The sequence below is a fragment of the Brettanomyces bruxellensis genome, chromosome 9, assembly GCF_011074885.1.
Source record: "Brettanomyces bruxellensis chromosome 9, complete sequence".
NCBI classification, from domain to species: domain Eukaryota; kingdom Fungi; phylum Ascomycota; class Pichiomycetes; order Pichiales; family Pichiaceae; genus Brettanomyces; species Brettanomyces bruxellensis.
The window spans coordinates 3,036,889-3,050,038 of NC_054690.1; the positions used below are offsets into that span (position 1 = coordinate 3,036,889).

Sequence of the window (13,150 nt, forward strand, 5' to 3'; positions counted from 1 at the left end):
AAAACTTAAAAAAGCGAGCATGCTGCCTCCCCATAAAGAACACTAACAGATCTTAGTCTTTTTTTTTTTGTTTACGTTTCGCAAAAAAAAAAAATCAAAATCAAAATAGAAACAAACTAAATATAAGCATTATTTTCGTACGTTCAGCATTAATTATATTCAGCATCATATATCTGTCTTTGTTGTATTTCAATAACACAAGCACATTACATTTTGAAGATGCCAGAGTACTCACGTCCGAAAAGGGACTCCAGGAAAAATCTTGCTTCGAAATATCTTAGTGCCATTGGATCACCAGAAATTCTATATTCCACCCCCTTGAAGCCTATCAATAATAGCAACATCAACAACGGTGCCGTTTCTCCAAAAAGCAGTCAGGATATAGACAAAAATGATCCGTCCACAATTGAAGAAAAGTTTTCAAATGTGAACACTCGTAATCGATGTGTTCCAGCCGTTAAACGCCTTATTTTACAGAAAGAACAAGACACTATAACCAATAATGCTGAAAATTTTTATCCGTTACCTGACAGCAAACTTTCAAAAGCAAAGTTTGCTGGCTTTCAGAAGTCTACAATTCATGTTGAAAAGCGAAGAGGAAGTAATCCATCGAAAAGTGAACGAGGTAGAATGAATAAAATCACTCATGGAATTTCAGGTTCCCCTTCTTTAAAGAACTTGAACAAACTTAAAATTATAGAAAGTCAACTCAATACAAGAAAAGTGTCAAATAATAATCAGAGATCAGTCTCCGGCTTACAGCATAAATTGAAAATGACGCGGGACAAATCTCATCATGGTTTTAGACCCGTCTTTGAGGAAGCTACAGCTTCCTCGATTAAAGAGCAATCAAAATTGGATTTTATTTGCAGACTTCTAGAAGTTAAAAATTGGATTGAGGAGGTTCTTAGTGGACATTTAGGATTTGATGAAGGGCATATCTCCGAGTTTCAGGACTATTTTAGAAACGGCGTTCTTCTAGCTGAAATTGTTAAAACGCTTGATTCTTCAGCTATCTCACACATATATTATGGACAAGGCAATGTGCAAGGCAAGTACACCACAAAGAAGGGGCTTTATTTTAAGTTTACGGAAAATATTGTTCAATTCCTTGATTATTTGAAAAAAATGCACATGCCTGAAATGTTTATTTTTGAAACTAGAGACTTGTTCGAAATGAAAAACTTTCCGAAAGTAATCTTTTGCGTACAGGCTTTAAGTTATATGATGGCCATGCGAGGAAAAGGTCCCCAATTACATCACATATCTACAGATGAAATTAAGATTGATGCTAGTGAGATAAAGAAGGTGGAAGGGCAAACTAGAGGTCTCAAAATTCCAAATTTTAGCAACATTTATGACGGTATTCGGGTGAACGTTGGAAAAGATATTGAGCCATTAGCATTAGTCAAGGAAGGAAAGTCGGAAATAATAAATAATGATTTAAGTGCTTCAGAAAATGTGTCTGATGTTGATAATACTTCTGTTCTGGGGACAAGTAGCCTAGAGAAGAATGTTAGTGAAGAAGCACCAGAATTGAGCAAAGATATATCTTTCATGCAGAGCAGTTTAAACGACTCCTTTTCTGAACAGCAGAAATTTATTAATAACGACGAGGAAGATAATGATGGCAATGAAAATAGTAACGCTGATGATGGAAATAGCTTTGACGATTATTCGTTAGTTTTGGAAGACCCCGAATTAAAGGCTGCTGATACTACAAGGGCAAGAATTCTCTTCAGGGATTACAACCCTACAGTGAATATTGATATGGATGAAATTGAAAAGAAATATAACGCATTAATTGAGCAAGATGATGATTTTGATGTGACTGGTAACGTTAATGTGACTATTCAAAGTTTTGTCGATTCAGACTCTCCCGATATTTCGAGGGTGGATGGCTCTTTTCCAGTTGAAAATTTGGTTACCTTTCAATCATTGGCCCGTGGTGCATTGGTCCGCTATGCCTTATTTGTGGATAAATTTATGTTAAAGGTGTTCACACCAGATCTTATTTCATTTCAGTCACTGGTACGTGGTATGTTATTAAGGAAACGTCTGAACTGTGATGGTAAGCAGGTGTTGTATCCACACCACAGTCGAGATCTAAGGGCGGAATCTCTTATTGATGATGATACAATAAAAGCGAAAAGTCAACTGGCTTCTACGTCGCCGGAAATTGTACTTCTTCAATCTTTTGTTAGGGGTCTTGTTTTGAGAAGTCAACTTCATGAATTGAAAAGAAAACTTCTGGCACAGAACAAGCAGCTCACATTATTGCAAGGTATCATAAGAGGAAAGCAGCTTCGTAAGCGTTTGGCAGGAAAATTGGGACTTTCGAAGAACATGAAAGTAATCATTAGGAAAGGGCACGAGATCCCTAAGAGTGGTTCTCATCTCAGTGGACGCAAACGCCGTCCCGTGAGTCAGCATGGCCATCAAAGTAAGAATGGAGAAGTTAGGGCAAAGCTTGGACAAAGTAATGTTTTACTTTGTGGTTTTTCAGCCATAGCAAGGGGGTGTTTGACTAGACGAAAAATTTCTATAATAAGATATTGGCTTCACCGAAATATGCGTGACGTTTTAACAGTTCAATCAGTTTTCCGTGGTGTCCTAACTAGATTCTACATTGAAATGGATTTGGAAATGCTGGAACAGTATTCTTCCCAGATAACTGAATTACAGGCTTGCATAAAGGGGGCCACTGTTAGAACTCATATCAAGGCACGTGCCACTTGGTTCTCGAGTCCTGTCAACATTAAAAAAATTGTGTTTTTGCAGAACTTTGTTCGTAATTGTATTGCTGCTCACGACTATAAGTCATTGATTAATGAGAGAAATCCGCCATTGAAAGCAGTTAAGAATTATGTTGGATTATTAAATGGATCCGACGTTGAACTTGAAGACGAAATTAGCATTGAAAGATATAAGAAGAGAATTGCAACTGAGAGTCAACGAATCGGAAAGTGGGAGCATGATCTTAAGCAGCTTGGCTTGAAGCTGCAATTATTAAAAAGGAACAAAATATCCTTGGAAGAGGTTGTCAAATTTAAAAATGATAATTTAAATTTAACTGAGTACTCCGAGAACTTAACAGATATTATGAAATCAAGCTTATCATCAGACCCAAATAAACTTCTTGGAAAAGCTTGCAAGAGCTTGCAAGAACTATACGGGAAAATATTCTACTTACTTCAAACGCAACCTAAATACTTCTCAGAACTTTTGACTAACATGGAATTTCGTGGTTTACGGAATGAAGAAAAAACTTTGGAAGGTCACATCGAGAATTGGCTGTTAAAGGTGTTTAACTTTGGTATTGTCACTGTATCAACTCCAACTGCACCTAATAGGGAGGAGTTCTTACTAATGAAGTTGATATTGTATACGGCAACTGATTATTTTGATGAGATCGACACAGATACCGCTTTTCATAACTTCTTAAAGCAAAGACAGGTACTCACTTATGATAAAATGGGACATTGGGAAATGCTCCTCATTGCTTACATCAATCTTCCTCAACAGCGATTGTTTGCCAAAAATCTATTCAGCAATTTAATATTGAGAATAACCTCCGATTCAGATGCTTGGTATGAATCGGATCCTTCAAAAATTTACAAGGCTTTACTTGTGAAAGATGAAGAAAATGGAAAGATTACATTAAAAAATTTAAATATGGAAGATCCAATTGATGACCCTGATACAAGACAACAGTTTGTTAAGAATCTGAGTGGACTTCGGGAAGCATCATATGATACTATGAAGATTATTGGTGATAGCGTTAGCAAGCTTCCGCTATATTTGAGATCTATCTGTAGGGAGATATATCTTCAACTTAGGGATCAGTTTCCTGGTGAATCTGAGAAATATTATTTGAGTGCAGTCGGTTCCGTTTTCTTGAAATGTTACGTACTTCCTTTATTTATAAAGCCCAGCAATTACTCCATCGATATCGCTGGAATTAGTGACGAATTTGAAACGGTTGAAAAAGTTATGGGAAATCTTGAGCAGGTTGCATGTGTTTTGAATCAGCTTGTATCTATGAGACCATTTTCATCCACAAATATGTACCTGCAACCGCTAAATCCATTTATTGCTGAATTTTCGGAAGGTGTCAGGCTTATTATCAAAGAGATCATCAATGTTGAATCAATTGATGAATGCTATCAAATGAATTCTGTTTATGATGACGTTGTTTCACACGAAAAGCCTACATTGAGAATGGATTCTGATGACGTACTCCTTATTCTTAGATATATTAGATCAAATATTGAACAGATTGCACCCGAAAGAAATGATTATTTACGATATTTACTTATCGGGGCTCGTGAACTCAGTCCAAATCACAGCAAGCTTGATATTAAGAATGGCTTGTTGGATATAGTACTGGAGCCTGTAACGGAAGGCACCGATAGCAATGATTTGGAAACCAAGGCTCTTATTATGGAAGCAAAGAGATATGTCATATATATATTGCAAGTCCAGGATGGAGAGAATCTTCTTGATTTATTGCTCTCCGAAATTAGTCCACAGAATGAACTCAAGTTTAAAGAGATCGTCAAACGAGAAAAAAAGAGCATAAAGAATGTTAACGGCCTCGATGCAGTTCTAGAAAAGCAAGCCTTGGACGATATTTATAATTCCACATACCCTCAGGTTAAGAAGCATGCGATTGAATTAATTTTAGAGTTGGAGGGCAAGGGAGTTGTCACTAGATCTAACTGTTATCAAGAACTCTTGAATGATATAGCAAAGGATATCAAACACAAAAAACTGCAAAAGGACGATAGAGAAAGGCGTTTAAAGGTTGTTGTGGATACATTGACAAAACTAACACAAAAGGAAAAGACATGCTCCAAACTCTATTCAGAGTACATAAAGGACATCGACCGTGCGATGTTAAAGCTACAAGACGAATCGGCGAATCGGAAAAAGTCATTTATTTCACGACTTTTCTCTCGCCAGTATTATTATCAACTGTCGGTGAAACGAAAGAAAGGATACATCCCAAGATTTGGTTCCTTTAAATATAATGGAAAATATCTTGAGGAAAAGTGCATTCTAGATTCTATCACATCTACTTCGCATGCTCATATTAGAGTTAACAGAGTTGACTTTATGTTCAGTTCGGAGAGGCAAGGAGAGTTCATAGTGGATGTTTCGAACAACTCAGTTGGCATATTTGGGCAAGAAACAGTGACTTTGGATGATTTATTAAATTTGCAATATGAAAGTAAAAAGCAGTTCAAACTTTTTAGTCAATGTGTTACATTCAATACCGATGAATTTGCGACCTTTATTTTTCATAAGTTTTATAGGGTTAAATGACCATTCTGACCATTTTGCACATTGCTGTTTTTATCCATAATCCATATAATCGTTAATCAAAAAGTTAATTTATTTTTGTAAATATTTGTCACATGAGTACGAACGAATACAGTATTAATGATTCCGAAATTAAATGGGGATAGGAGAAGACTCAAATCATGAAGTATTTCGAAGAAAAAAATATATATTAGACGCTACTTAGATTTGTGTTTTCTCCTCGTAGCTAGTATTGATTACGTATTTCTTTAGCGTAAATATCACTGGGGAGCCACCAACCGCTAGAAATTGACGTTGTGTTCCAACATATGGGCTTACTTATTTAAGTAGGCACTTTTAATAAATGGTGATTACAAATTTTTGTTGTCTTATAGCATCCACTTTTCCAAAATTTCTGTGCACAGTTCTTCTCCTGTGGGGTTACTATTCTGCTATATTCAAGGTTGATTTTGTGCTTGTCCGAAGCGCTCTTTTGAGAATTGCAATATTTCTCTTTGTTTCCATTTTGCTTATACTTTCATTGGTATTATACTACCTGGTTGTTCTTGTGAGGCCTGGGTCACCACTTGAGTGTTCATTGTTATGTCTTCCAGATTACAAGGATGGGGATGTTATCAGTCCGCCATCCTTTTTAGTCAACAATACTGTTACGGTTACGCATAATGGGCTTTATAGATTTTGCAGAAAATGTAAGGTTTGGAAGCCGGACAGATGCCATCATTGTTCATCTTGCAATAAATGTGTTCTTCGGATGGATCATCACTGTCCATGGTTTGCAGAATGTATAGGATTTCGAAACCACAAATTCTTTGTTCAGTTTCTGGGTTACTCAGCACTGTTTTGTATAACCATTGCTGTGGTCACTGGTTGGGCGAATTATAGATTTTTCATCACGGAGACACTTTCAATGGATGACTTTTCCTTTCATATTCTCTTTGCATTCTTCACATCTATCATGTTTGGACTGTGTCTCCTTATATTTTCCATCTTTACAGACTATCAATTGCTGAAGAATCGGACCACAATTGAATCCTATGAATCGCAGTCATATCGATATCGACAGAATTCACATACATTAGGAAATATATTTGATAACGGGAGTAAAAGAAATTGGTGTTCGATTATGGGAAACACCATTATTGAATGGTTATTGCCAATCAGAAGGCATTCCATCTACGGGTATAATGATGGCTTAAGATACGAGGTGAATGAAAGACTTTATCGAAAAATGCAAGAAGATGCAGTAATTCAAAAGAGACTCTCCAACAAGCTACAGAAATACAAGTTGAAACAGAGTAAAGTTCGTGAAGATGCTGTCAGACCCTTTATAGGAAATTCTGGATATATACATTAGCCGTAATACTGTTATGTCTTACAGATATCTAGTCTTTAACATAATTTAGAATTGTGGTTCGGAATACGTTCACAAAGGGGAATTTGAATAAACTTCTGTTTCAACGGCCTTAGGCATACATTTATTTTTCTCACCGGGAAAGTATTGGTAAATATTATATTATTGTGATTATAAGGCAACTTTAGGTTAGCTGTAAGCATTATATGTTTAAAAGTATTAAGAATGTGCATATATAATATATGTTCTGTATGTCTGTCTTTACAACAAATGATTGGATCGAGAAAAAAAATTGAAACTGGAGAAGTACATGTTGAAAGATAGCGGTTAAGAAAGTAAGAGAGGACGATAGAAAAAAAAAATTGCAAGTTTCTCTCTTTTCCTTTTCTTCCATTTTACGTTGTACTCATCACCACACCGTCCAGAAACAATTGGCGGATAAAACTTATACTTTTTTTGCTGTTATAATAATCATTGTTCATTTGAGCATAGTGATCTTGGCTTTGTGTATAAGACTCTCATTTGGAAATGTTATACGAAGAAAAGCCATGGGATCCCATAAAGGTCAATCCACAGGACAAGAAGAGTATGTTTGTTTTCACTATTTTGATGATGCTGCCATATCGTTTAATGGCTTCGTCCTATCAATTATTATGTACTAACAATCTTTCTAGGGGTCGCATATTTTTATGATTCTGACGTTGGAAACTTTTCGTATGGTGCAAATCATCCTATGAAACCTCATCGGATTAGAATGGCACATTCACTGATAATGAACTATGGATTGTATAAGAAGATGGAAATATACAGGGCAAAGCCAGCTACTCGTGAGGAGATGTGTCAGTTCCATAGCGATGAGTATATAGATTTCCTTGCCCGGGCCACTCCAGACAACTTGGATCTTTTCAACAAGGAGAAGTTTAACGTGGGTGACGACTGTCCAGTCTTCGATGGATTGTTTGAGTTTTGTAGTATTTCTGGTGGTGGTTCTATGGAAGGTGCCGCAAGACTCAATAGAGGAAAGTGTGATGTTGCCATTAATTATGCAGGGGGGTTGCATCATGCCAAGAAATCTGAGGCATCTGGATTTTGCTACGTTAATGATATAGCTCTGGGTATATTAGAACTATTACGATATCATCCACGTGTGCTATATATTGATATCGATGTTCACCATGGGGATGGCGTTGAAGAAGCTTTTTACACTACAGATCGTGTTATGACCTGCTCTTTTCACAAGTACGGAGAGTTCTTCCCTGGAACGGGTGAGCTTCATGATATTGGTGTTGGTAAAGGTAAGCATTATGCAGTGAATGTGCCTCTCAGGGATGGTATTGATGACGTGACATATCGATCAATATTTGAGCCATTGATTAAAACCATTATAGAATGGTATCAACCTTCTGCTATTGTGCTTCAATGTGGTGGTGATTCTCTTTCTGGTGATCGTTTGGGTTGTTTCAACTTGTCTATGAGGGGACATGCTAATTGTGTTAACTATGTTAAGGGCTTTGGGATACCTTTAATGATTGTTGGAGGAGGTGGCTACACCATCAGAAATGTTGCAAGAACATGGACTTTTGAAACTGGTTTAATTAATCAGACAATCTTGGGCCCCGATCTCCCATTTAACGATTATTATGAGTATTACGGTCCGGACTACAAACTTGATGTGAGACCATCTAACATGTACAATGCCAACTCACCAGAGTATCTAAGCCGTATTCTAACCGAAATTTACTCTAGTCTTGAGCCAACAAAGCATGCACCATCAGTTCAAATGCAGCCTATTCCCGCTGATATTCGAGGATTTGATGATGATACAGCAGAGGATTCGAAGGAGGCAATGGATACAAAGGGTGGGTCACAGAAGAACCGTGATGAAATTGTTGTGGCAGATAATGATTATTACGATAAAGCGGAGGATGTGCATATGGTGAAAAATTATTCTGACCACGAGAAAACCAATTCAAACAGTCTTTCGGAATCTGCGAGGGATGGAAATCAGGTAATGCCAAATAGTGCCAATAGTGTGGGATCAACAGCTGTGTCTTCAGGTACTGCCAGCATTACTCAAGCAACTTCTTTAAGCAATAATGAGACCAAATGATCTCAGTTATTGTTTCTTGTTACTCTTTCTTTGCTATGGTTCTGGTTTCTTTTGTATTCTACTTCTCGTTTCCCTTCTACTTTCCTTTTTTTTTTTGTCCTTTATCATCATCTCTACAATTTTTTTTTTTTTTTAGATTGTGTACTCTGAATTATATGTGTAATTTATTAAATAATTGCTTTATTGTACACTAGTAGAAAAGATTTAGAAAGAATTTTTCAGAATAATAATTACGATGGAATATTCATTAAGGCTTCGTATGAAAGCCAGTGTTGAAGCCAAGCATTCCATTTATTCCGTTCACCCAATCACCATCAGACCGGGTGACACACCATACGCCCTTTTCCATATATTTTTCTATGTGTGCTTCCGTGATGTCTTCCTTGTCATTCAGCTTCGGCTCAGATTCTGAAAGAACATGAATTTCATCTCCCGGCCCAAGCTCTGTAACAGGAATGCCATCAACGCTCAGCTTTGCCGTAATGTCCCCAGACAAATCTGTTTGTTCACTGTTGGCAGAGATTAAATCGTTCTTGGCTGTAATTTTGACTGTAATCTTTGAATTTGTAGGAAGAATTAATGGACGAAACGACAATGATCTAGGACAAATCGATGTAATCATGATACAGCGAACAAAAGGATGAACGATAGAACCTCCAGCCGATAATGAATATGCAGTAGAGCCAGTTGGTGTGGCAAATATCAAGCCGTCTGCGGTGGTCCTAGTTAGAAAATGACCATTTATGAAAACATCCAGATTGATGAGGCCTGGCAGAGCACCACGATGCATGACGATATCGTTCATAGCATGAACGTGTAGCGAATGCATGGAATATGAGTTTGATTCTGTGATATCATCCCTATCCTCCTCTGCTTCAAACTCTTCCTCCTCTTTTTCCAGTTCTTCTGCACTCATTTCGTTCCCATCACTCTTCTTTTTTATAATATGGCATTCTATTCTTTCTCTTCGCATGACCTTTGCCTTTCCTTCAAAAACACTTCTCAATGCGGGTTCGTAATCTTTAAAATCGAAAGGAAGAAGAAATCCCAAAGTACCAAGTGAAAAGCTCAGTACGGGAGGAGCAGTCCCACTTGAAAACATCGAAACGCCTCTAAGAATTGTGCCATCCCCACCTAGTGATATGAGAAGGTCAGCCTTTCCAACAATTTCTGAGTTCGTGCCTGTATATATACTGCGTTCCTCTGTCAACTGTTTGCCATCCTTTTCAATTTGTTCGATTTCTTTAGCTGCTTCCCTCTTTAATATTATATTACACTTCGGATATTTTTTGTAAATGTGGCCAAGTAAAATGAGCAAAGCTTCAGTAACGTGATTCTTATGAGGTTTCTTGACTATAAGGATATTTCTTGGCGGGCCATTTGGCCAAACTAGCATTTTTTGTGGCGTATACAGACCACCAATGTACTTGGGTGTTTTTTTGGGTGGAAGATCGTTTACCGGACGAACTTTCACACGTACATTTAGTTTGTGATTTATCTTTGTATGCAAACTTTTGCATAATGCGCTAGGTTGGATGTTAAATCCTTTTGCAGAGAAAAATGGCGGAGGGATCTGGAGTCGATTTCGAAATGGTAAAATCTTTCGTATCTGTGAAAGTGCAAACAACATGAATATATAATATTGAAATGATGATTCTCTGGGATAGATATAAAATAAATTTCAATTCAACTGTTGTAAGGCACAAAACCGGTAATAATGAGCGAGCTGATGCTGTCTATGTGTATGCTGTTGAAACAACTGAATCGTGAAATCAGAAAATTGGGATGCCATAAAGATGGTTTTTGTTTAATGCTTTTTTATTCATAAGTGCTAATAGCTATAATAATATATCGGACAAAACTTTGATCTTAGATCGGCAAGAAATCTGAGAATTAAGCAAATTTTTGTAATATAACATGACGAAAAATAGAAATTGGTATTCCGGTTAACTTTAGCCATTAACAAAAAATTCTGCTGAAATTTAAATTGGTTTAAAGTTTTCATCACCCCGTCTCTCCCTCTTTTCCGCTTCGATATCCGGGCAACTTCCCGCTATTGGAAAATATTTTAAGAACAACCCACTGCTTTTCAGCAGCAGATTCAGCAGACTTGGTAAATAAATCCCTTTAAAATGTATATATGACTAATAAAAAAAAAACGAAAGAAATCACATATCATTTGAACACACAACGAGTCAGTTCAACAGATATAATCAAAGGTAGATCTGAAGAATCAAGTAAGTTTCTTCCCCGCAAAGAAGTAAGACGGACAAATGGTTCACCGATTTTACAACACGGAAAGTAAACAATAATACTACTAATTTGCTTTTCACCGAGGAACTTCCTGGCGGGATAAATTTAAAAAATTAGCTGTACTTCATCGTTTCCAGGCTGACCTGATCCGTCGCGGGATGTTTGTCAAATTAGAAAAGTCCACCCACCGTCGAAATTGCTCCGCGTCCTTTAGATTCCCTTCCAAAGGCATAGGCCAACCTCCAACTTACTATATTTTCTGGGTTCAACATATGTCACAAAAGGCACCAAAATTATGCAAATAGAGAAAAAGATCGATCTACTTTACAATTAAACACAGTAAATTACAATGAAATGTATTGCCAATCCTTGCGGTAAATCCCATACGGAAGCACGAAGGCATATCCTTATAAGTAGCAAAGTGCTATTTAGCATGATCCACCGCACCCAAGATTGACTATATAATTAATCTTCAGTCCAGCACGTGACATAAAGAAAGAACAAATGTCCTAACTCCTAGCAAACCAAATACCCATTACTGTCAATGGCCAGGAACGCTTCACGATAATGAAGGCTCAGCCTCGGAAGGATGCTATAACTGGTTGCGTCTGGCTGTGATTTGCGTTGTTCAGAGAAAGGAGAGAGGTAAAAAGTTTTCTTCAGCTTTATAAAAGTATTCTGAGGAAAAGCACTATTAAATTGGGCGTTCAGCTTCCTTTTATACCTGAAAAAAAATTTTTTCTTCTTTTTGATTTCCTGTACTTCAATATTTTTTTCAAGACCGGGACAGGTGTCGCATCCGCTACGAAGAATAGTGATGAACTATTTAAACGTGATCGCTGAAAGTTGATTCACTTAAACGTCAAAAAAGAAAAGATATATAGTTGTCTAAATGCACGACTTGTCGTTTTCAGTTTAGTTCTTCCATAGTTTCCGATATCTTTTTCTTGATATCATTGAATGTACTAAACTCTTCGTAAGGAATGTTTTGTCTGTTGCAGTAAGTGACCAAATTTTCTCCACTACGAGCAAACAATACATCACAACATTTTGATGCTGAGAGATCTGATATTCCATCACCACAGTAAAAAACCATTGGCTTCGATCCTTTGTAACTGGAAAGAATCTTGTTGATAGAGCGTGATTTGTCATGACCGAATGGTGTTTCGTCCCGATAAACTATCTCCCACTTATATTTATCATTAGGGTCTGTTTTTGCATCGTTTGCTATAATGCTGATATAGCTTTCATCCTTCTCACCCATGTAGTTTTTTAATAAGGCATTTATAATTGGTTTCATTCCAGAAGAAATCACGTACAACGGAATATTGTTTGAACGGCACCATTCCAAGAAACTTTTAAAGCCAGGGTCAATATGAATATTTTTAAGTAGTACTTTAATACAATCCTCTAAGCTATGATGGTTGTCTGTGATTGACTGTAACATTTCACGAAATCCATCCCTAAAGGATAGTTTTTCATTAAGCATCAATTGGGCGACATCCTTTCTTTTCTTCAATCCAAACCCTAGTGTATCTGTCATGTAATCGTTAGAATCTTGCAAAGTTACAGTTCCATCCCAATCGGTGAAAACAATCGCTTTTGGTCCCTGCGCTTTCATATTTATAAACGATGATTAATGTTAAAACCTTGGCAAATTTTGTAAGAATGGATAATTGAAAAAGAATGCATGGGTAGATGGGAAAAGAAAGAAATTATGAACATTACTTATTTCATTAGTTCACCGAATCTGAGTGGTGTAAATTCAATAGGAAAAAAACGGGATTCCGCGTACCACGTTTTGAGGTACTCAGTTAACACGTTCGCGCGCGTGTGCGATCCCTCGGCCTCTCGATACCGCCTGAAGTTAATTTGTTGACTTATATTCCACTCCAATTATTAATTAATTTTTGTGTTGAGAGTATAGAAATCAGGACCCCCAGATCATTTACATCAGATTTCCAGTAATCGAGGTAACATTGTTAAAGAAACTGAACTATTTTTTGTGACAACAGTATTTCCGGGCACCTTACATAAAGGAAGCAACAATCCCACACACTAATTGCATTATTACGGATAATAATATCATATCTTTTTCTTTTTTCTCTCTT

General features: G+C 36.9%; 4 protein-coding genes across 4 annotated transcripts; 2 read left to right on the forward strand and 2 right to left on the reverse strand.

Annotated features, from left to right (window-relative positions):
* Positions 1 to 219: 219 nt before the first annotated feature.
* BRETT_003127 (uncharacterized protein) lies at positions 220 to 6,679 on the forward strand (the record flags this gene model as incomplete). Its single annotated transcript, XM_041281640.1, has 2 exons — positions 220 to 5,243; positions 5,878 to 6,679. 2 exons carry the CDS (start codon positions 220 to 222, stop codon positions 6,677 to 6,679), a joined length of 5,826 nt encoding a protein of 1,941 aa, XP_041139431.1.
* Positions 6,680 to 7,204: 525 nt separating this feature from the next.
* RPD3 (histone deacetylase) lies at positions 7,205 to 8,786 on the forward strand (the record flags this gene model as incomplete). The annotated part of the gene is made up of 2 exons (XM_041281641.1): positions 7,205 to 7,262; positions 7,351 to 8,786. The coding sequence occupies 2 exons, from the start codon at positions 7,205 to 7,207 to the stop codon at positions 8,784 to 8,786; spliced, it is 1,494 nt and encodes a 497-aa protein (XP_041139432.1).
* Positions 8,787 to 9,033: 247 nt separating this feature from the next.
* Positions 9,034 to 10,182, reverse strand: BRETT_003129 (uncharacterized protein; the record flags this gene model as incomplete). Its single annotated transcript, XM_041281642.1, has 1 exon — positions 9,034 to 10,182. One exon carries the CDS (start codon positions 10,180 to 10,182, stop codon positions 9,034 to 9,036), a length of 1,149 nt encoding a protein of 382 aa, XP_041139433.1.
* A 1,767-nt stretch (positions 10,183 to 11,949) lies between these two features.
* On the reverse strand, positions 11,950 to 12,660 carry BRETT_003130 (uncharacterized protein; the record flags this gene model as incomplete). The annotated part of the gene is made up of 1 exon (XM_041281643.1): positions 11,950 to 12,660. One exon carries the CDS (start codon positions 12,658 to 12,660, stop codon positions 11,950 to 11,952), a length of 711 nt encoding a protein of 236 aa, XP_041139434.1.
* Positions 12,661 to 13,150: the final 490 nt, after the last annotated feature.